General features: G+C 41.5%; 1 protein-coding gene across 6 annotated transcripts; it reads left to right on the forward strand.

The window, feature by feature from the left end:
- Positions 1-1491: 1491 nt before the first annotated feature.
- On the forward strand, positions 1492-24646 carry LOC139767360 (glycoprotein-N-acetylgalactosamine 3-beta-galactosyltransferase 1-like). Of its 6 annotated transcripts, none has more exons than XM_071696690.1 (7): positions 1492-1556; positions 3441-3680; positions 11052-11338; positions 14408-14565; positions 16698-16854; positions 19531-19673; positions 22227-24646. In XM_071696690.1, exons 2-7 carry the CDS (start codon positions 3514-3516, stop codon positions 22455-22457), a joined length of 1143 nt encoding a protein of 380 aa, XP_071552791.1. In that variant the 5' UTR covers positions 1492-1556; positions 3441-3513; the 3' UTR covers positions 22458-24646. The 6 variants fall into 6 exon arrangements, with proteins under 6 accessions (XP_071552791.1, XP_071552789.1, XP_071552790.1 ...); XM_071696688.1 differs by having other exon boundaries at positions 19531-19683; positions 22227-23874; XM_071696689.1 differs by having other exon boundaries at positions 1515-1646; positions 19531-19683; positions 22227-23874.
- The last annotated feature ends 24 nt before the right edge of the window (positions 24647-24670 follow it).

The following is a 24670-nucleotide window of genomic DNA, read 5'->3' on the forward strand; positions in this document are numbered from 1 at the left end:
TATGTACCTCAAGAAGCATACTGCATAATGAGAATGAAAGATTATGAATTATTATGAAATTCATTGTAATGATGTATTCCTGTGTCGGAATGGTGGCTAACCCGTAAGATGTCAAATATGGGCGGTGCTGCGCGTGCGCCATGGTGAAGTATTTGCTTGCTGTAGTGCACCTTCCCTTCAATATGAACCTTCCCTTCAATGAAATATATATATATATATATATATATATATATATATATATATATATATATATATATATATATATATATATATATATATTCATTTATTTATCTATTTATTTCATGTATTATATTTAATCGCCGTCTCCCGCGTTAGCGAGGTAGCGCAAGGAAACAGACGCAAGAATGGCCCAACCCACCCACATACACATGTATATCCGTTTCCCGCCTTATCAAGGTAGCGCCAGGATCAGACGGAGCAATGACCTCTCGCTCACATAAATTTTCTAGTTGTCCTATGTAATGCACTTAACCACAATTACCTATCTAAAAACAAGCCCCACAGAACTTTCCACGGTTGACCTTAGCCTCTTCGCATGCCCTGGGTCATTCCATTGACAGCACGTCGATCCCTGTCTATTAAATCGTTTTAACTCGCTCTATCCCGTACATGCCTTTCATCATCTTGTATGTTCAGGCCACGATTACTAAGAATCTTTTTCACTCCATCCGTCCATCTCCAATTTGGTCTCCCCGTTCTTCTTGTTCCCTACACTTTAGACACATATAATTTTTGTTAATCTCTCCTCACTCATTCATTCCATACGTCCAAACTATTTCAACGCAGCCTGTCTCAACCACACTATATTACATCTTTATCTCATTCTTTTATTTCTTATTCGATCAAACCAGGTCTGGGATAGAACACGTCTTAGGGAAACTGGGCGCCATAGTCTCAAACAATCGCAAGGATGTGATTTTTTTTTTCGTTCAGGTGAGGACGAACAATTTAGTCAACGGGAGATCGGAAGAAATATTAGCGAAATATAGGGAACTTATTAGCAAGTTTACAAAAAGTCGTAGGAAGCTTTTGATATCGGGATTGCTGCCAAGGTATGACGTTGGTTCCTGTACCCTGTTGAACACCAGTGTGGAGAGCTATCTTGAACACCAGTGTAGAGAGAGTTCTGTGGAGCCAGTGAGGGATGGTCTGTCGTGTACAGGGGGACACAGAGATAAGGATTATCTGGCTGAGCGATGTTTGTAGTGATGAGATAAGCGAGATAAGGCCGTACTGCCCCTACTCCTCACTAGAAAATGACGTTTTCCCATGAATGGTAATTGCACAAGTCATTCAAATTACAACGTGATCGAAGCATGATTAGAAAAATATCAATGTGAACAACGATATGACACGTTGTTGCGAATATGAAAGTACAGCCAAGGAAAAATGTACGAAAACATAAAGAAACTAATTCTGACATTTATAGAACTTGGAATCGTTCGATCTACAGACTAGCTGGTGACGTTCAGTCACCACTCAGTGTGCGTGAGAGGTGGATGACCGTCTCCAGCCTCTTCCTACATACCACTGGTGTAAATCTCTTTTGTAACCCCTGTGAATTTCCCTTTTCAGGAAGAAGTTCGTTTTGCTAGCGTGGTGCACGTGTGTGTTGATGAGCTGTTGTAAGTCAAAAAGATAGTGACAATAAACGTGTTATTCTGTAAGGCAGTTGCATGAATCATTGAACGTCAGTGAAGTCTGTCGTGTTGAAAAAGGTGATGTTTATCGACCCCAGATATAGGTTAGTGTTGTTCTCATTCGTGGTGTACTGATACTCTCACTCATGCCACTAGTGTTGTGCGAACCATTTCACTAGTGCCACTCGTCGTGTACTGACCCTCTCACGCGTGTCATTGGTAATGAACTGAATCTACTAGTGCTAGTTGTGTGCTGATCTCTCTGGTACCACTAATGTTGTGATGACCCTCTCACATGTACCAACGGTATTATGCTGAACATCTCACTGGTGCTACTTGTGGCGTACAGATCTTGTCATTCGTGCCACTGGTGTTTTGCCAAACCTTTCAACAAATCCACTGGTAATGTACTACCTCTCTTACTCGTAGTGTATTTTGTGCTGCCCCTCTCACTTGTGGTATACTGACCCTCTCATTCGAGCCACTGTTGTTTGCTGCCCCTCTAATTCGTGGTGTACTGACCCTCTCATCCGAGTCACTGTTGTACTGCCCCCTCTCACTCATGGTGTACTGACCCTCTCATCCGAGCCACTGTTGTTTGCTGACCCTCTCACTCGTGCTGTACCGACCCTCTCATCCAAGCCACTGGTGTTGTGCTGATCCCTTCACTCGTGGTGTACTGATCCTCTCATCTAAGCCACTGTTGTTTGCTGCCCCTCTCACTCGTGGTGTACTGACCCTCATCTGAGCCACTGGGGTTGTGCTGATCCCTTCACTCGTGGTGTACTGACCCTCATCTAAGCCACTGGAGTTGTGCTGATCCCTTTACTTGTGGTGTACTGACCCTGTCATCTGAGCCACTGGTGTTGTTCTGATCCTCTCACTTGCGTTGTACTGACCCTGTCATCTGAGCCAGTGGTGTTGTGCTGATCCTCTCACTTGTGTTGTACTGACCTAGCAACGATGGAGTCACGCATCACATAGCACGTATCCCCGTGGTCTAGGATACTAGTTCACACCTTCCACTATGGAGACTGTGTAGAGGGAAGAGAAGGGGAACGCCCTATTCCCTCAGTGTGGATAGTAATCATGTATGATAATTATATATAAGTCTTTAAGGCAGACTTAGCTATCTGCGTAATGTGTGGTTCCCGATGCAGCTTAGATGTTACAACGACACAAAGGATGCTCTTTGTGTTAAGCGGTGGAATTACAGAGTCATCAAAAGAGATAGGACAGTTTGGGTTTTGAGAGAGAGAGAGAGAGAGAGAGAGAGAGAGAGAGAGAGAGAGAGAGAGAGAGAGAGAGAGAGAGAGAGAGAGAGAGAGAGAGAGAGGGTGGGGGTGGCTGGAGGTATTAACCAGGTTCCATTTTCCTTACTAAGATGTCCTATCAAATCGTAGTTAATAGAGATAATTGCTTTGAGACGAGATGCAAGTCGAGCGAGAGAGGATGGAGTGCATTCTAAGGAGGTAGAAGAATGTAGTGTTGAGTCATCAGCATATGAATGCATTTTGTTATCTGTTGAAGAAAGGAAATCGCTGCTAAAGAGGAGAAAAACGTAGGAGATGGAACAGAACTAGGAAAAGGGGGAAAAGGTAATCCACCAGTAACTACTGAGACAAATCGGCCAGATATGAAGTTAACTGGATACGAGGAAACAAAATGGTGAGGTGCAGCCAAAAGAGGGGGACTTGGAGACAAGATCCAGTGTCACACCCTGTCAAAATCTTTTGAGATATCAAGTGCAACTACATCGGATTCTCCCAACTCTCACAGGATTAGGGAACTCCTAAGAGTACGGGATCAGCCCTGGCAAGAAACCGGCTTGGGAAAAGATCGACAAACCAAAATGGGAGTAAGGGGAGGCGGCAAGGCGATGCGGTGGTGTTGTGGGATGATAGTGAAGTTAGGTCGAGAGCTGAAGAGGCGCCCACGCTTCGTCCAACTCCTCCTAGTAGCTGTTCTCATCGTCACCTTCCTCCTCCACCAATTCATACTCCTCGCCCAAGTCTACCGGTGAGTCTCACTCCTCCTGATTGTCTTTACCAGTCTTTCCCTAACCAGCAGTCATTTTCTAGTCTCACTTTATCAACCAGTCATTCTCATGTTTTATACCGTTTTGTCTTAATATTTTTGTTGTTCTTGTCATTTTCCTGCTGACAGTTATTCCAGTTTCTTTCTGGGCCTATGAAATATTGTCTAGTTTTTATCTTTTCAGCCAATGGCTTTCTTGAAGCCTACAACGTAATCTTCCTCCATTTCCACTAGTCTTATACTACCCCAACCAGTACTTCCTTTCCATCTATTATTCTTACTCTGCACCTACTGGCTGTTCTTTCTCTGCAGCTCCTAGTGTTATACTCAACATTTACCAAGAACGGTTTCGTTGTACAACCACTAATCAAGTTTTATTCCACACCTACCACTGTGTTACTCTAAACCTTCTTCTCAGTGATTTAACTGCACACCAGCCAGTTAGTGTGTTTACAACTCATCCCACATGCAGTAATCAATGTATCACAACCACCACCCTCATGACCTAAAAGTGCCAATCGATTTTACCTTACATCAACCAGTCACGGATTTCCTCTAAACCAAACCAGTGTCTTCTTCACCAGCCAACCAAACTCTAACTCGACACCAACCAATGCCTTGATCTCCACCAACCAGTGAATGACACTCTTTGCTCACTAGAGAATGACTTACACCACCAACCAGTGAAAAAGATTTTGAGTGATCGGGGCCTGAACATGCAGGAGGGTGAAAGGAGTGCAAGGAATTGAGTGAATTGGAACGATGTGGTATACCGGGGTCGACGTGGTGTCGATGGATTGAACCGGGGCATGTGAACCATGGAAAGTTTTATAGGGCCTGGATGTGGAAAGGGAACTGTGATTTCGGTCCATTATACATGATAGCTAGAGACTGAGCGTGAACTTATGTGGCCTTTGTTGTCTTTTCCTAGCGCTACGTCGCGCACATGCGGGGGGAGGGAGTTGTTATTTCATGTGTGGCGGGGTGGCGATGGGAATGAATAAAGGCAGACAGTATGAATTATGTACATGTGTATATATGTATCTGTGTGTATATATATACAGGGTGGATGTGCTGGAAATGAGATGTTTGAGGACAATGTGTGGTGTGAGGTGGTTTGATCGAGTAAGTAACGTAAGGGTAAGAGAGATGTGTGGAAATAAAAAGAGCGTGGTTGACAGAGCAGAAGAGGGTGTTTTGAAATGGTTTGGGCACATGGAGAGAATGAGTGAGGAAAGATTGACCAAGAGGATATATGTGTCGGAGGTGGAGGGAACGAGGAGAAGAGGGAGACCAAATTGGAGGTGGAAAGATGGAGTGAAAAAGATTTTGTGTGATCGGGGCCTGAACATGCAGGAGGGTGAGAGGAGGGCAGGGAATAGAGTGAATTGGAGCGATGTGGTGTACCGGGGTTGGCGTGCTGTCGGTGGATTGGATCGGGGCGTGTGAGGCGTCTGGGGTAAACCATGGAAAGCTGTGTAGGTATGTATATTTGCGTGTGTGGACGTGTATGTATATACATGTGTATGGGGGTGGGTTGGGCCATTTCTTTCGTCTGTTTCCTTGCGCTACCTCGCAAATCGCGGGAGACAGCGACAAAGCAAAAAAAAAAAAAAAAAAATATGGATCATAGGGTGGGGGAGGGGGCGAAAATCCTGGGAGCCTTGAAGAATGTGTGGAAGTCGAGAACATTATCTCGGAAAGCAAAAATGGGTATGTTTGAAGGAATAGTGGTTCCAACAATGTTGTATGGTTGCGAAGCGTGGGCTATGGATAGAGTTGTGCGCAGGAGGGTGGATGTGCTGGAAATGAGATGTTTGAGGACAATGTGTGGTGTGAGGTGGTTTGATCGAGTAAGTAACGTAAGGTTAAGAGAGATGTGTGGAAATAAAAAGAGCGTGGTTGAGAGAGCAGAAGAGGGTGTTTTGAAATGGTTTGGGCACATGGAGAGAATGAGTGCGGAAAGATTGACCAAGAGGATATATGTGTCGGAGGTGGAGGGAACTAGGAGAAGTGGGAGACCAAATTGGAGGTGGAAAGATGGAGTGAAAAAGATTTTGTGTGATCGGGACCTGAACATGCAGGAGGGTGAAAGGAGGGCAAGGAATAGAGTGAACTGGATCGATGTGGTATACCGGGGTTGACGTGCTGTCAGTGGATTGAATCAGGGCATGTAAAGCGTCTGGGGTGAACCATGGAAAGCTGTGTAGGTATGTATATTCGCGTGTGTGGACGTGTATGTATATACATGTGTATGGGGGTGGGTTGGGCCATTTCTTTCGTCTGTTTCCTTGCGCTACCTCGCAAACGCGGGAGACAGCGACAAAGCAAAAAAAAAAAAAAAAAAATATATATATATATATATATATATATATATATATATATATATATATATATATTATATATATATATATATATATATATATATATATATATATATATATATATATATATATATATATAATCGAGGTAGCGTTAAGAACAGAGGACTGGGCCTTTGAGGGAATAGTATGAAGGAAAGAAAGAAAGAAATATATATAATCCCTGGGGATAGTGGAGAAAGAATACTTCCCACGTATTCCCTGCGTGTCGTAGAAGGCGACTTAAAGGGGTGAGAGCGGGGGGCTGGAAATCCTCCCCTCTCTCTCTCTCTTTTTTTTTTAATTTTCCAAAAGAAGGAACAAAGAAGGGAGCCAGGTGAGGATATTCCCTCAAAGGCCCAGTCCTCTGTTCTTAACGCTACCTCGCTAACGTGGGAAATGGCGAATAGTTTGAAAGAAAGAAAAGAAAAAGATATATATATATATATATATATATATATATATATATATATATATATATATATATATATATATATATATATATATATATATATATATGTATATATATATATATATATATATATATATATATATATCATTTTTATTATTATTATACTTTGTCGCTGTCTCCCGCGTTTGCGAGGTAGCGCAAGGAAACAGACGAAAGAAATGGCCCCCCCCCCATACACATGTATATACATACGTCCACACACGCAAATATACATACCTACACAGCTTTCCATGGTTTACCCCAGACGCTTCACATGCCTTGATTCAATCCACTGACAGCACGTCAACCCCGGTATACCACATCGCTCCAATCCACTCTATTCCTTGCCCTCCTTTCACCCTCCTGCATGTTCAGGCCCCGATCACACAAAATCTTTTTCACTCCATCTTTCCACCTCCAATTTGGTCTTCCTCTTCTCCTCGTTCCCTCCACCTCCGACACATATATCCTCTTGGTCAATCTTTCCTCACTCATTCTCTCCATGTGCCCAAACCACTTCAAAACACCCTCTTCTGCTCTCTCAACCACGCTCTTTTTATTTCCGCACATCTCTCTTACCCTTACGTTACTCACTCGATCAAACCACCTCACACCACACATTGTCCTCAAACATCTCATTTCCAGCACATCCATCCTCCTGCGCACAACTCTATCCATAGCCCACGCCTCGCAACCATACAACGTTGTTGGAACCACTATTCCTTCAAACATACCCATTTTTGCTTTCCGAGATAATGTTCTCGACTTCCACACATTCTTCAAGGCTCCCAGAATTTTCGCCCCCTCCCCCACCCTATGATCCACTTCTGCTTCCATGGTTCCATCCGCTGCCAGATCCACTCCCAGATATCTAAAACACTTCACTTCCTTCAGTTTTTCTCCATTCAAACTCACCTCCCAATTGACTTGACCCTCAACCCTACTGTACCTAATAACCTTGCTCTTATTCACATTTACTCTTAACTTTCTTCTTCCACACACTTTACCAAACTCAGTCACCAGCTTCTGCAGTTTCTCACATGAATCAGCCACCAGCGCTGTATCATCAGCGAACAACAACTGACTCACTTCCCAAGCTCTCTCATCCCCAACAGACTTCATACTTGCCCCTCTTTCCAAAACTCTTGCATTTACCTCCCTAACAACCCCATCCATAAACAAATTAAACAACCATGGAGACATCACACACCCCTACCGCAAACCTACATTCACTGAGAACCAATCACTTTCCTCTCTTCCTACACGTACACATGCCTTACATCCTCGATAAAAACTTTTCACTGCTTCTAACAACTTTCCTCCCACACCATATATTCTTAATACCTTCCACAGAGCATCTCTATCAACTCTATCATATGCCTTTTCCAGATCCATAAATGCTACATACAAATCCATTTGCTTTTCTAAGTATTTCTCACATACATTCTTCAAAGCAAACACCTGATCCACACATCCTCTACCACTTCTGAAACCACACTGCTCTTCCCCAGTCTGATGCTCTGTACATGCCTTCACCCTCTCAATCAATACCCTCCCATATAATTTACCAGGAATACTCAACAAACTTATACCTCTGTAATTTGAGCACTCACTCTTATCCCCTTTGCCTTTGTACAATGGCACTATGCACGCATTCCGCCAATCCTCAGGCACCTCACCATGAGTCATACATACATTAAATAACCTTACCAACCAGTCAATAATACAGTCACCCCCTTTTTTAATAAATTCCACTGCAATACCATCCAAACCTGCTGCCTTGCCGGCTTTCATCTTCCGCAAAGCTTTCACTACCTCTTCTCTGTTTACCAAATCATTTTCCCTAACCCTCTCACTTTGCACACCACCTCGACCAAAACACCTTATATCTGCCACTCTACCATCAAACACATTCAACAAACCTTCAAAATACTCACTCTATCTCCTTCTCACATCACCACTACTTGTTATCACCTCCCCATTAGCGCCCTTCACTGAAGTTCCCATTTGCTCTCTTGTTTTACGCACTTTATTTACCTCCTTCCAGAACATCTTTTTATTCTCCCTAAAATTTAATGATACTCTCTCACCCCAACTCTCATTTGCCCTTTTTTTCACCTCTTGCACCTTTCTCTTGACCTCCTGTCTCTTTCTTTTATACATCTCCCACTCAATTTCATTTTTTCCCTGCAAAAATCGTCCAAATGCCTCTCTCTTCTCTTTCACTAATACTCTTACTTCTTCATCCCACCACTCACTACCCTTTCTAATCAACCCACCTCCCACTCTTCTCATGCCACAAGCATCTTTTGCGCAATCCATCACTGATTCCCTAAATACATCCCATTCCTCCCCCACTCCCCTTACTTCCATTGTTCTCACCTTTTTCCATTCTGTACTCAGTCTCTCCTGGTACTTCCTCACACAGGTCTCCTTCCCAAGCTCACTTACTCTCACCACCCTCTTCACCCCAACATTCACTCTTCTTTTCTGAAAACCCATACAAATCTTCACCTTAGCCTCCACAAGATAATGATCAGACATCCCTCCAGTTGCACCTCTCAGCACATTAACATCCAAAAGTCTCTCTTTCGCACGCCTGTCAATTAACACGTAATCCAATAACGCTCTCTGGCCATCTCTCCTACTTACATAAGTATACTTATGTATATCTCGCTTTTTAAACCAGGTATTCCCAATCATCAGTCCTTTTTCAGCACATAAATCTACAAGCTCTTCACCATTTCCATTTACAACACTGAACACCCCATGTATACCAATTATTCCCTCAACTGCCACATTACTCACCTTTGCATTCAAATCACCCATCACTATAACCCGGTCTCGTGCATCAAAACCACTAACACACTCATTCAGCTGCTCCCAAAACACTTGCCTCTCATGATCTTTCTTCTCATGCCCGGGTGCATATGCACCAATAATCACCCACCTCTCTCCATCAACTTTCAGTTTTACCCATATTAATCGAGAATTTACTTTCTTACATTCTATCACATACTCCCACAACTCCTGTTTCAGGAGTATTGCTACTCCTTCCCTTGCTCTTGTCCTCTCACTAACCCCTGACTTTACTCCCCAGACATTCCCAAACCACTCTTCCCCTTTACCCTTGAGCTTCGTTTCACTCAGAGCCAAAACATCCAGGTTCCTTTCCTCAAACATACTACCTATCTCTCCTTTTTTCACATCTTGGTTACATCCACACACATTTAGGCACCCCACTCTGAGCCTTCGAGGAGGATGAGCACTCCCCGCGTGACTCCTTCTTCTGTTTCCCATTTTAGAAAGTTAATACAAGGAGGGGAGGATTTCTGGCCCCCCGTTCCCGTCCCCTCTAGTCGCTTTCTACGACACGCGAGGAATACGTGGGAAGTATTCTTTCACCCCTATCCCCAGGGATAATATACATATATATATACATATACACATACACACACATACACATACATACGCACATATACACACACACACACACACACACATACATACGCACATATACACACACACACACACACACACACACACACACACATACATATATATACATATGAAAAATGTAAGAAACAATTTAGAAAACTGAAACTTCTAGCTTGAAATGAATGAAAAAATGAATGTCACATAATGGTTCAACCTCTGGCTATGGAAAAAGGAAATGTATAATTTATTTACACAATATATATAAATATATATATATATATATATATATATATATATATATATATATATATTTATATATACGTTGAGATGTATAGGTATGTATATTTGCGTGTGTGGACGTGTATGTATATACATGTGTATGTGGGTGGGTTGGGCCATTCTTTCGTCTATTTCCTGGCGCTACCATGCTAATGCGGGAGACAGCGACAAAGTAAAATGAAATAGAAATAAAAAATGATTAATAATAATGATAAGTGTGTATATATATATATATATATATATATATATATATATATATATATATATATATATATATATATATATATATATATATATATATATACTTTTGGAGCATTAAAGATGGGGTTACTTCATGCTGCCAGCTGATCCATGTACAAACACACGAACATTGAAGCGTCGTCCAGTTGTTTAATGTCGTAGGGTCTTTGGTCAAGTTTGTATAACAAGAGTCTAAATTGCAATCTAACATCGCCCATGAGAGTCTAAAGTATAATCTAGCACCGTCTACGAGAATCTAAAATATAGTACTAACACCATTTACGAAAATCTCAAGCACAATTTAACACCGTTTACGAGACTCTAAAGCATATTCTAAAACCATCTTCGAGAATCTATGTCATAATTCAGCACCGTCTATTACTGCCTGAAGTATGATCTAACACCGTTTACGAGATTCTAGAGAATAATCTAACATTGTTTACTAGAGTCTAGCATAATCTAACACCGTATGGTAATATGGGAGTTTGACGATACTGGGTTTGTTATTGTATTTACGTTTGCCATAGATCATTCAAATGACATGGCTACCTACTCCCGTCACCAAGCAGGTTCCTTACCCCTCAGCCAATACATACTAGCGGTGTTGGTGCCGGAGCCACCTCTGCCGGTACAGAGACGTCCCACGGAGACCGACCTGAGGGTGGATAGTCAGGATCATCCCAGGGTCCTTTGTCTCATCGTCACTTCACCCAAGTACCACGAGGGGCGGGCTAAACATGTGGCTGTCACTTGGGCAACGCACTGCACGCAAGCCATCTTCCTTACCACCAGCCCAGACCACCGCCTCCCACACGTCCTCCTTACACCTGGTGCCGTTACCTATGATCAACTTTGGAGTAAGGTTGTTCAAGGTCAGTCCCACCACAGTGCTGAGAGGTCATGCGAGGGCAGTTCAACCACATCAATAGAAGTCATGGAAAGCCATTCTCACCACATCTCTGTAGGTCATGCAAGGTGAATCCCACTACAACACGGTAGGTCATGCAAAACGCCAAAGTCATGCGTCAGTCGCATTCCAACACAAGAAAATCACCAATTTTAAGTTCCATCACAGCACAGGTCATGTAAAAGGAAATCTCGTAAAGTTAGACTCATCAAGGAAGGTAACACAAAGTAAGACCCATCAAGGAAGGTCACACAAGGTCAGTTCACTTACATTCCAAAAAGGATACGCCAAGTCACTTCAGAAGAATGCCAGTCCTGTAACAACAGGAGGGCTGTAAGGTTACTTCCACTATAATTCAGGTCACTAGCAATTATGAGGGTAGCCGCACCAATGACAGAGCTATTCAGGCCAGTTCATTCCGATAGAGGTACGATCATTCCTCCTGCAGCATAACCAGGTTTTGTAAGTCCAGTCCAACTACATCAGAGGCAAAGTCCGACCACAGATGCAGTTGATTTTACAACTTAGGTGAGGTCAGTTGCACCACATAGGCAGGGTCACTTCAGTTGGCTGACTCTAATTGTGTGGATGTTACAAAAGTGACAAGAGAGAAGAGATATGTAGTATGTTTCAGGGAAGATACTTGGTGTTCTGGCTCCGAGTGATATAAAGCTCATGGGTAAAGGAGTAGAATGGTTTGTGAATGTCTTAGGAGTAAAGTCAGGGGTTGGTGACAAGACTAGAACTAAAGGAGTAGCACTACTACTTAAGCAGGAGTTGTGGGAGTTTGTGATGGAGTGTAATGAAGTAAATTCTAGATTGATGTAGGTAAAAACGAAGGTGAATGGCGAGAGATGGGTGATTATTAGCGCTGGTGCACCTGGCCATGACAAGGAATTTCATAGTAGGCAATTGTTTTGGGACAGTTTAGTATGTCTGCAGTTTGGTGAACAAGACCGGGTATTAGTGATGGTTGTATTAAATTCGAAGGTAAGTAATGTGGCAGTTGAGGGTGTGATTGAAGCACATGGGGTATTCACTGATATGATTGGAAATGGTGAAGAGCTTGTGGAGTTGTGCCGAAAAAGAATGGTGATTAGGAATACTATGCTTAAAAAAGAGGGATATACATAAGTATAGGTATGTAAGTAAGAGAGATGGGCAACTGGCATTATTGGATTACATGTTAATTGATAGGCATATAAGAGACTTTTGGATGTAAATACGCTGAGAAGGCAGCTGGAGGGATGTCTGATCACTATCTTGGGAATACGAGAATGAAGATTTGTAAAGGTTTTCGAAAAAGAGGAAACAATGTCGGAAAGAAGAAAGTGGCGAGCGTGAGTGAGCTTGGAGGAGACTTGTGTGAAGAAATGCCAAGGTAAAAGGTGAGAGTGACAGTAAATGAAGCTAGGGGCGTGGGTGAGGAATGGGAGGTATTTAGGGAAGCAGTGATGGTATATGCAAGAGATGCATGTGGCATGCAGAAGATATGAGGAGGGCGGATTAGAAAGAGTAGTGAGTAGTGGGATGAAGAAGTAAAGTTGTTAGTGAAAGAGAAAAGAGAGGCTTTTGGTAAGTACTAATAAGGAAGAAGTGCAAATGATTAGGAGATATACAAGAGAAAGAGGAGTTAAAAAGAGGGCAAATGCAAGTTTTGGTTAGCGAGTATCAATAAACTTTAGGGAGGATAAGATGTTTTGGAAGGAGATATATACTGTGTGAAAAACAAGAGAACAAATAGGAACATCAGTGAAAGGGGCAAAGGGGAAAGTGTAATAGGTAGTAAAGAAATGCGGAGGAGATGGAGTAATTATTTTGAAGGAATTGAATGTGTATGATCATAGAGTGGCAGATGTAGGTTGTTTCGGTCGGGTTGGTATCAAAGTGAGAGAGTCAGAACACAAACAACGTAACGGCAGTGTTATACAAGATGGTTCCTGCAACACATTGATAAAGGCCATTTAAGGCAAGATAGCTAGCATTCCCGAGGTCCAGGGAAAGTCATGCAAGTTCACTTCCCCAACAGTACAGTCAACGTCCTGTAATGTCTGTTTATCTGTCTTCATAAACATCAACTCAGCAGTGGTAAGGATATCTCATGACGGCAGCATCATTATTCAATTGTGTAGTAAGTCAACTAGATATACGGTCTTCTATAACCTCTTCAGGATAAGCTAACCTGCTTGACGATCAACTATAGCTTCTCCAGGGTAAGCTAGCGTGCTAGACGATCTTCTATAGCTCTTCGTGGTAAGTCAACTACATAGACGAGCTCCTATAGCCCTTCGTAATTAGTCAAGTACATAGTCATAGTCGATCTTCCATAACCTCTCCAGGGTAAGCCAGTGTTCTAAACAACCTTCCATAGCCATTCCATGGTAGCCTCCAACCAGAAAGACGGCAGGTAAGGTCAGGAAGGCTGGAGGCGACAAAAATATATCATTAAGGAAGGGGAAAGTAGGGGAGAGTCACATCATCTTGTCAAGGTAAACCCAGGTAGGCGGGAGGCCTCATTACGTTGGCAAGGTAAGGCTAGGTTGACGAAAGGCCATAACCCTCATATCTTCAAGGTAAGCGGGAGGCCACATCATGTTGTCAAGGTAGGGTCAGGCTGGAGGTAGGCCACAACTGTCATATCGTGAAGGTAACCGGGAGGCTACATCATGTTGTCAGGTAGGACCAGGTATGAGGGAAGCCACATCATATCGTCAAGGGTCTAAAATGTACGTATTGCTGTTTTCATCTTAGATACCCTGGACTTAGAGAGGATTGGCAGATATCTCATTGTTGTCATTACGTCCTTCTAGGACGTGTGTCGGTTTAATAAGTAATTTCTCTTCCAAGACCACTGACTATTCCTAGCCCATGTCTTTCCACAGAAATGCAATCACACCATATTTGAAGATTATCTCTTGCATAATGATCATTCAGGATTTGAAAGGTATATTCTACTTCTCACATCAGTAAACTAAACATATTGCTAAACCCTAAAGCACAACGAGACTCTTTCGAATCTTTATTCTGTTTGAAGGATTCGAATGGGCTTACGAGCATCAGAGCGAGTTCGATTGGGTGGTGAAGGCTGACGATGACACCTTCCTGGTGGTTGAGAACCTACAAGCGGCCGTCCGCACCCTCGACCCAAACCAGCCGCAAGCAACTGGAGTCCACCTCCATACTTGGGAAACGGTGAGCACTTACCTGCTTTCTCTCTAAGTTTCCCTAAGATCCGAGGCACAGGTGTCCACTTTCGCATTTTTGACATCTAGAATATTACTCGGAGCTCTTAGATTCAGTACTCTTTGTAGACGACTCTACTGTAGACACATGGTTTCTGTAGTATATCTTGATGTGTTCGCCGGTTGTAGGTGTGGTGATGGGCATACCATGTGTCCATGTGTCACTTAATTGCTGCAGATACATCGGTGTTAGTGTAGCCGTTGTTAACGAGAACTAGAGTTACGCGTTCAAGCTCCTGTTGGGCGTCTTTCCAAGTAGAGCAGTGGGAGAGGGCTCTCCTGACGTAGGCGCTGATAGCGGAGCGCAGGTACCGTTTGGGGCGCTCACTTTGTTCGTGGACTTGATGAATACTGTGGTCTTGAATCCTACACTGTGTGCGGTGACGAGTATGTCCAAGAAGGGGAGACGTCCGTCGCTAGCTTTTTCATAGGTGAAGTTAAGTCTAGGGGCAGCGATGAAGCACTGTTTGGGGTCCTGCAGTTCCGGAAGGTCCTTGATACGAACGAAGATGTCGTTGACGTAGCGGCAGTTTTGAGAGGGGCGGCTAGTAGCTAGGAGTTCTGATTCTATGGTCCCCACGCAGAAATTAGCGAACAGGACTCCGAGGGGGCTACCCATCGCTACAAAGTCGATCTGCTGATACATCCAACAGACCTTTCAGACAAGTGAAAGGGGCTTCTTTCATGCAGAGCTCCAGCAACGTCTTCAGAGCCTTCTCTAGGATATCGAGTGACTTCGTGTCTTCGCAGCGGTATACACGATCGAGAATGAAGTCAATCGTCTTGTCTACAGGAACGTTGGTAAAGAGGCTTTCGACGTTGAATATATATATATATATATATATATATATATATATATATATATATATATATATATATATATATATATATATATATATATATATATATATTATCCCTGGGGACAGGGGATTAAGAATACTTCCCACGTATTCCCTGCGTGTCGTAGAAGGCGACTAAAAGGGGAGGGAGCGGGGGGCTGGAAATCCTCCCCTCTCGTTTTTTTTTTTTTTTAATTTTCCAAAAGAAGGAACAGAGGGGGCCAGGTGAGGATATTCCAAAAAAGGCACAGTCCTCTGTTCTTAACGCTACCTCGCTAACGCGGGAAATGGCAAATAGTTTAAAAGAAAGAAAGAATATATATATATATATATATATATATATATATATATATATATATATATATATATATATATATATATATATATATATATATATATATATATATATATATATACATATATATATATATATATATATATATATATATATATATATATATATATATATATATATATATATATATATATATATATATATATATATATATATATATACATATATGTTTGTTTTAGCTTGACAACAACTACACTGTCTTCTTCAGTGTCTCTGTGTCTTGTACCCCATGTATTAAGCTTCTTTATTTTTGTTCGTATCATAAAATTCCTTATCTTATTGTCTAAGTAAAGAATCCCCGACAGGATTGAGGCTTAGGATCTTCCAAAACAGTGAAAGGTTTAATAATTAAAGGAAGGACTATGGGACATTTAGAATATATAGGAGGGACTCATCAAGATTTGATGAACAAAGAAGCTATGGAAGATGCAGATGAACAGAGGTGGGTTTATGGAAGGTTTATTAGATGCAGATGGGGCTGTAAAAGGTGAGAAAGATTTAGGCATGAAAGATCATTGAACACATGAGGATTCAATGTTTCACCAGTCACAACTTAAACCATGGACGATTTAGATCTGCGAAATGTTACACCTAAAGTATTCTATTACATGGAAGCCTTCCAACCATCGATGGGATCTTGGAAAATATGATACATGAGAGAAGGGCCATGAAAAACTTCCATGCAGAGCTGTAGTTATCAAAAGTATGGTAAATACAGTGTTGGAGGCTGAAGAAAATATCTCTATCAAATGTCTTCGTGACCGCCATCAAATGGCTTCGTGACCGCCTGCTAGCCTATTGGTGAAAATCTTGGTGCTTTTGAAGACTGTAGAATAATGTCTTTATATTTGTCATCCCTTGAGATGTTTACTTCTCGTCATTATACAGGGCAGCACCTACCTGAACGGCGGCGCTGGGTACGTGTTAAGTCGAGGTGCCGTGACCAAATTAGTGGAGGACGGACTTAAGGCCAATCAGTGCCATGGCCATCTTCAGCTCGGCACCAAAGAAGACGTCAATATGGCACTCTGCTTATCCTATTTAGGTATGTCACATGACCAGCATCCTATGAGTCAAGTTATGAACATGGTAACTGTGTGTGTGAAGGGTCTCTTTTTATCTCTCGGGGGATTCGAGGTCACTTGTGGTCGACAATGATCACTCTAATACTATCAAGTCATGAAATATTCTTATACTGTGAGGGTGGGTCATGATATATTCTTATACTGTGAGGGTGGGTCATGATATATTCTTATACTGTGAGGGTGGGTCATGATATATTCTTATACTGTGAGGGTGGGTCATGATATATTCTTATACTGTGAGGGTGGGTCATGATATATTTTTATACTGTGAGGGTGGGTCATGATATATTCTTATACTGTGAGGGTGGGTCATGATATATTTTTATACTGTGAGGGTGGGTCATGATATATTTTTATACTGTGAGGGTGGGTCATGATATATTTTTATACTGTGAGGGTGGGTCATGATATATTTTTATACTGTGAGGGTGGGTCATGATATATTCTTATACTGTGAGGGTGGGTCATGATATATTTTTATACTGTGAGGGTGGGTCATGATATATTCTTATACTGTGAGGGTGGGTCATGATATATTTTTATACTGTGAGGGTGGGTCATGATATATTCTTATACTGTGAGGGTGGGTCATGATATATTTTTATACTGTGAGGGTGGGTCATGATATATTTTTATACTGTGAGGGTGGGTCATGATATATTCTTATACTGTGAGGGTGGGTCATGATATATTTTTATACTGTGAGGGGTGAGTTCACTCCTAAACTGTCAATGTGGGCCAGGATTATTCATACATAGTCAAAGTGGGTAAGGGGTCACTCTGAAACTGTCAAGGTGGAACTGGGTTATTCATATACGTTCAGGCTGGGCCAGAGGTCATTCTTATACTGTCACGGTGGGCCAGGGGTCATTTTTAAACTATCAATGTGGGTTAGGGCTTATTCTTATACTGTAGAGGTGGGTCAAGGATCGCTTATACTGTCAAGGTAGATCAGAGAATTTTCTTATACAGTCAAAGTGGGTCAAGGTTCATTCTCAAACTGTCAAGATGGGCCAGAAGTTATTCCTCTACAGTCAAGGTGGGTTACTGGTTAGGGTTTTTCAAATACTTTCAAGGTGGGACAGAATTCATTCTTATGCTGCCAAGGTGGGTCAAGAGTTACTCTTATGCTGTCAAAATGGGTCAAGGATTATTCTTTTGCTGTCAGGCTGTCAGGGGTTATGCTTATAAAGTCAGTATGGATTAGTTATCTTTATACAGTCAAGCTGAGTCATGGGTTGACCTCATGCAGTCAAAGTGGGTCAAGGGTTATCCTTATACTGTCAAGTGGGTCAAAGGAAATTCTTATACTGTTAAGGTGGGCCAGGGGTTATTCTTATGCTGTCTAGGTGGGCCAGGGGTTATTCTTATGCTATCACAGTGGGTCAGGGGTTATTCTTATGCTATCACAGTGGGTCAGGGGTTATTCTTATGCTGTCAAGGTGGGCTAGGGGACATTCTTATACTATCAGTTTGGGTCGGAGATTATTCTTATACTGGTATGATGATCGGTCAGAGGTCACTCTTACATGGCTACTATGGGTCACTCTTACATGGTCACTATGGGTCAGGGGTTATTCTTATAGTGTTGAGTTAGGTCAGAGTTTATTCTTATACTGTCAAAGTAGGTCATAGTGTTAACATGGTACTACTGAAACTACGTAAATGGATCTAAGTAGAAAACTGGCCCATCTCAAACTGCGTAGGTTCAAGAAGTCATTGTGTTTCAGCCTAAATTATCTAGATAGTAAAGAGTGTGACTGAAGTGGTGCGTAACTATGTAAGTGGGTCACGGAGTGCACATGTTCTTTCCTAAACTGTGTGGGCGGGCTAAGATGTGAACGTGGTACTGAATGAATTGTGTAGGCGCGAGAGAATGTGTCCGCGGTACTTCTGAAACTGTTTAGGGGAATATGGATGTAAGCATGTTCCTGCTTAAATTATGTAGATGGGAAAGAATATCAAGACTGTATTTATCGTAACCACGGTTTCTGTGGATGAGACCTTAAATATCTAGGTGTATGAGAGTCTAGATGGTTCTGTGTCGTCTACGAATGTTTCTAATCACGCACACAATACCATTTTTCTGTATGTCTAGTAAGCATACTGCTGAACGCCAGGGTGACTAAGGTGTTTACTTTCACTGCAGTTGGGTGACTGGGATGTTCACTGTCAGTGCAGGTAGGGATGAGACAAAATCATCTAAAGAATGCTGGCCCTAAAGCTAAGTAATGATCAAAACTTAGCATCATTCTGAGTTTAACCAAGCTGTTTTACTTGTCTGGTGGTGTGGATACCCCAGCTAAGGTTCATTTTTTGACAGGTATGTGAGGGAGGTATAGTTTCACTGATGGCAAGTGTGTTAGGCAGGAATGCTTCCAGTGATAACAGGTGTGTGAAGTGATAAATCTTTCCTTGACGGATGTTTGAGCTGGCGTGTGTCCCATGACAGTGAGCCAAGTAATGATCAGTCTCCTAACAAATTTGAAGAATAAGAACCAGTATGGTAACAGGTGCGTAGTGTAATAATCAATATCCCCAGACGGGTATATGTCGTGTTGTAAAGTATTCCGTGACTGATGTGTGGGGTAATGTCTTCCTCTGGAAAGTGTGTGAAGTAACAAGTGTTCACACAGGTGTGGTGCTACTGGATTCTCGTGATTCCTTAGGTCGACAGAGGTTCCACGTGTATCCTCCGATGGAGCTGATCGACCCTCGTCAAGCTGACAACCTTAGACACCTGTGGCTCAAGCAAATCTCCGTCTTTCCGTACAAGTTTGTGAGTGGAGGTTGTAAAGGTCATAGTGTGTGGGTTTATAAGGTCCACCATTACCTCATAGACTATGAGTAGCCATTTGTATTGCTCTCGCTTGATAGAAGTTTCTTTTATTTCTTCGTAAATTGGTCAGTGCCTGAGACCTTATGCCAGTCGATAACCTCCTTCACTATAAGCACATGAGTCCTTATATACGATGCTTGTCTTAAGCCCTCTGTTTTTCTGTCATGTCTCCACCTATTTACCAATAGATTAGGAATTTAGGTCACTATCACTGTCTTCCTGCAGATAACATTTTCAAGGATCGTCAGGCCTTCTCGTATCTCTATCCCATCTACTCCCATTTAAATCTCTCTCTCTCTCTCTCTCTCTCTCTCTCTCTCTCTCTCTCTCTCTCTCTCTCTCTCTCTCTCTCTCTCTCTCTCTCTCTCTCTCTCTCTCTCTCTCTCTTACACATACGATTAACCTCCTTCCAAAACATTTTCGTATTCCCCCTGAAGTTTACTGACTTTTGCTCATCCCAGCACTCATTATTTCAAAGTCATCTTCACTTACATTTGAACCATAATCATTAACATCATCAGCCTTATTTCTATGGGTATCAATGATTCCCAGCAGTAAAGAATGTTATTCTTGGCTCATAATTCACGAGAAGTAAGACTTCAATACCTCCTCCCCACCATACACACATATACACACACACTCCCACACCCACACACACACACACACACACACACACACACACACACGCACACTGCCACTTATACATGTGTGATTCAAATCAAACGCCTAGATATTATGGCAAAATGTCGCATATTTTGTCTTCTGTGCTTGTTTATTGATTAGTTGAGGCCATGACGTAAAAGAATCCTGCCTTCGATTGTGAGGTATGCAGGCGGGCCATTTGAAAATATAATTGCCAATATCGACGCTCCTCCTTTAGCAGCGTAAAAAGCGCCCCTTATAGAGACGTGCCACACCTACTCCTTTTAACACGATCATCCCATCATAAACTCTGCTAGCTAAGCTAAGGAGGCTATTTTTCATTGTAATTCTTACACTCACTTTTACTCTCCTTTTCTTTATAGTTACACAGTTAATGCTTTCGTCCACTTCCATACTCGCTTTCCAGTTTCACTCTACAGTAGTTTTCCCTTTACTCTTCAACATCTCGCTCACCACTCCATTTATATCCTCAGAACCTAAATAACCTGTAATAGTTCGCAAAACAATACAGACCTGTAAACCTGACATCTCATGATAATAGTGGCCGAGAATGACCGAGAAACATACTGAAACCTAACCATAAATAACTGTATCAGCGAAGGCCAGCATGAACTTGTAGCTGGCAAGACTATACAAACACAGCTGTTGCCGCACCAGAGGAATATACGTAAACCAAGTACATGCAAAGGGCGACAAAGGGTACCGCATCCTCGGCAAAAACATCTGACGAAAGGTAAATTATACATTTCTGTGAGCTAAAGGAGAAAATGTGAGCAAAGAAAATGTGTCAAGGAGTTTCTATAGGAAGGAATTTACAAAGTCGAAGCAAATTGAACTGTCTCTGAAGAAGAAAATGTTCTATCATGGGTACTTGTCACAAGAAAATGTGCTGGCATCAGTACTGATTATGATGATGTTCTTTAACATAAACAACAGTAAATTGAAAGCCTATAAGGAACTTTTACAGTTGATGCAAGACGGGTTAAGATGATGAAACGACAAAGAAAATTTATGCAAGAAGATTTGAATAACTCATACTGAAGAACATATAAAGAACTTCATGGAAATCAGCGAAGAAAATTTTGAGAAACTGTTATATGGGAGGGTTGGGAGGGCTAAAAAGACAACAGATAAAGCTAACAAGGGGCCAAGAGGACAGGAAATTGGCAGCGAAGAGAAAGTAAAAAATACATAGATCAATCACAAGTAAAAGACTGGAATTCGGAGACCACACTGTAGAAGGAACAAGAATCTTTCAGCAGGTCAGGTAATGAGTGAAGAAATAATGAGGATGCTTACGACGAGAAATAGAGAAGAGAGAAATAGAGAAGAAAAGGAATATGTTCAGTGCATATATGAGGAGCAATGCTAAATATTAGAATTTTGTAGGGCAATCAACAAAACAAACTGAAAATCTTATAGTTCTGATAGAATCCAGATATACTTTACTAGTTACTTGTAGCGTAGTACTTTGTGTTATGGTCTCCCGGCAAGCTTTCTTTTATTAGGTTGTATAGGACAACATAATTCCTCTGTGAAATAGACATGTCAAATGATGCATAGTTCAACAGTAATTCTAATTTTATTTAAAACATCTTTGCTGAGAAATACTTTGATGGGAAAATATGAATTATCATTATACGAATTATTGTCATTTAGTTGTAGGAAGATTAAATAATGGGACTAAGCAACCACCTAGAGGATTGAAGAGAAAATGAGCAGTAATTTTAAAGACTAAAACTGGAAGATGATTACGAATCTAACAGAGTAAGGACTAACTTAAAGACCTACGATGAATTTGAGGACTAAACCTTTCTTATCTTTCTGTAGGGCTACTCAGAGCTGAGCGACGAGGTCATCAGTTTCCACTATATCGACGCCCACACCATGTACTGCCTCTACTACCTCATCTACTACGTCAATCCTGCTCTGACACCAGGTCGCTCTCGCAACACCTTCCCCAGTCCTCCGCCAATCCACGATGTCCTGCCTTCACAATCAGCTACCCCACGACAATGGTCTCCACCCTTTTCTATTCCACGACTCCTACTTCAACCATAAGCCACTTCACGACACCTGTCTCCACCCTCTGCTCTCTCATGACAGCTTCACCCTCATCTATCCCATGACACCCACTTCAACGTTAAGCCACCTCCCGACACCTGCCTTCACCCTCAGCTACTCCATGACACTTATCTACCCCCTAAGTCTCCCCAAGATCCTTTCTTTAGCCTTGAGCCACCCCAAGAAACCCGTCTCTACCCATAGCCACCCACCCATGACCCCTTTCATGGGTGGGTGGCTGCCATCACACGACAACTAACTCCACCTTCAACCGCCCCATAGTCCCTAATTCCACTATAAGCCACACCATAATGCCCTGTCTCCACCATCGGCTACCTGATGACTACCTACCTTCATCCTCAGCCACCCTTCGACTTCCACTTTCAACACAATTCTAATTTTTTCTCAGATGATCTTTTTCTCTCTTCTGGGATACACACCTTCACGACTGCTCATTGGTTCCCACCTCCACTCTGCCATTCTCTCTAATTTTAACGGACCTAATCTGCATCCCTGTCACCTCATTCACTTAAGCTCATCTATACGTCTCTTTTTAAAAACATCTTCACATTTTCCACCTTCATCCTCATCCACCTCCAGCTAAGCTCCGTTTACCTCACAGAACCAACATCATATGGTGTAAGCTGAACTGATATTGTCGACGAAGACACGTAAAAAAATTTCCCCAGTGTAAACATTTTTAGAGAACCTTAATAGTTTACATGGCTAAGTCAGACCACACCCGAGAATCACCCTCGGAAGAAACCCAGCCCATTAATGCTTAGCGCTTGCCGAACTCTACAGTGAATTTTCTAAATCGTTCAGAACATCAAGTGAAGGAAGACAAACCTAAGGAGAACATATTCCTTCTTTTCAGATTCACGGTCCTTTCTACGAGATGTACTTACTATTAAGGCAGTGAAATATTGCCTGGCAAATCCGTCCTTTCATACCAGGCACCATCATGTGTTAGTGGCTGGAATGTAATAAAACCAAGGAACATATTGCTGTGGAAGGGGTTGTATATAATAATATGTGATTGGATTCTGAAAAAAAACTTACTGTTGTTACTGTCGGTATATATATATATATATATATATATATATATATATATATATATATATATATATATATATATATATATATATATATATATATATATATATATATATATATATATATATATATATATTATCTCTGGGGATAGGGGAGAAAGAATACTTCCCACGTATTCCCTGCGTGTCGTAGAAGGCGACTAAAAGGGAAGGGAGCGAGGGGCTGGAAATCCTCCCCTCTCATCTTTTTTTTTTATTCCAAAAGAAGGAACAGAGAAGGGGGCCACGTGAGGATATTCCCTCAAAGGCCCAGTCCTCTGTTCTTAACGCTACCTCGCTAATGCGGGAAATGGCGAATAGTATGAAAGAAAAGAAATATATATATATATATATATATATATATATATATATATATATATATATATATATATACATATCTTTCTTTTCTTTCATACTATTCGCCATTTCCCTCATTAGCGAGGTAGCGTTAAGAACAGAGGACTTTTTAAAACTATATTTGTAAACGGTACAAGTTCAGTGAATCTGTACTCCAATATTTGCCGAAGTATTTAGCAGTTCTATATTGACATTCCAAAACTATACATATAGATGATCTTTTCACATGACTGACAAATGTAGCTTGTCAGGAAAGGTTTAACTAAAGCATGGTCACGTTATTCTTCTCAAGTGAACGTTAATATCAATTGGTAAATATGACATATATTCTGATTGCTATCAATAAGGCATCTATTCTAACTACTATCATTAAGGAAAGAAAAAACAAGAGAAATCCTGACTCTAGATTTGTATCATCAAAAGCGTTTGAAGAAGTAATATAAACTTTCAAGGCATACGTTATCAGAAAAAGAAACATGATCTTTGCAGATTTGTTTATCACTCCAGTGAGTAAAGGAGTTAGGTGTATCGTTAGGTGTTAAATCCTGTATGTATACCTTAAGTTACTACAATATCTTTTTGTACTCGGTGTTATACCCTGCGGGTATACCTTAGGTTACAACAATATCTTTTTGTACTTGGTGTTATACTCTGAGGGTACATCTTAGGTTACAACAATATCTTTTTGTACTTGGTGTTATACTCTGAGGGTACATCTTAGGTTACAACAATATCTTTTTGTACTTGGTGTTATACTCT

The sequence above is a fragment of the Panulirus ornatus genome, chromosome 59 (genome assembly GCF_036320965.1).
Source record: "Panulirus ornatus isolate Po-2019 chromosome 59, ASM3632096v1, whole genome shotgun sequence".
NCBI lineage: Eukaryota > Metazoa > Arthropoda > Malacostraca > Decapoda > Palinuridae > Panulirus > Panulirus ornatus.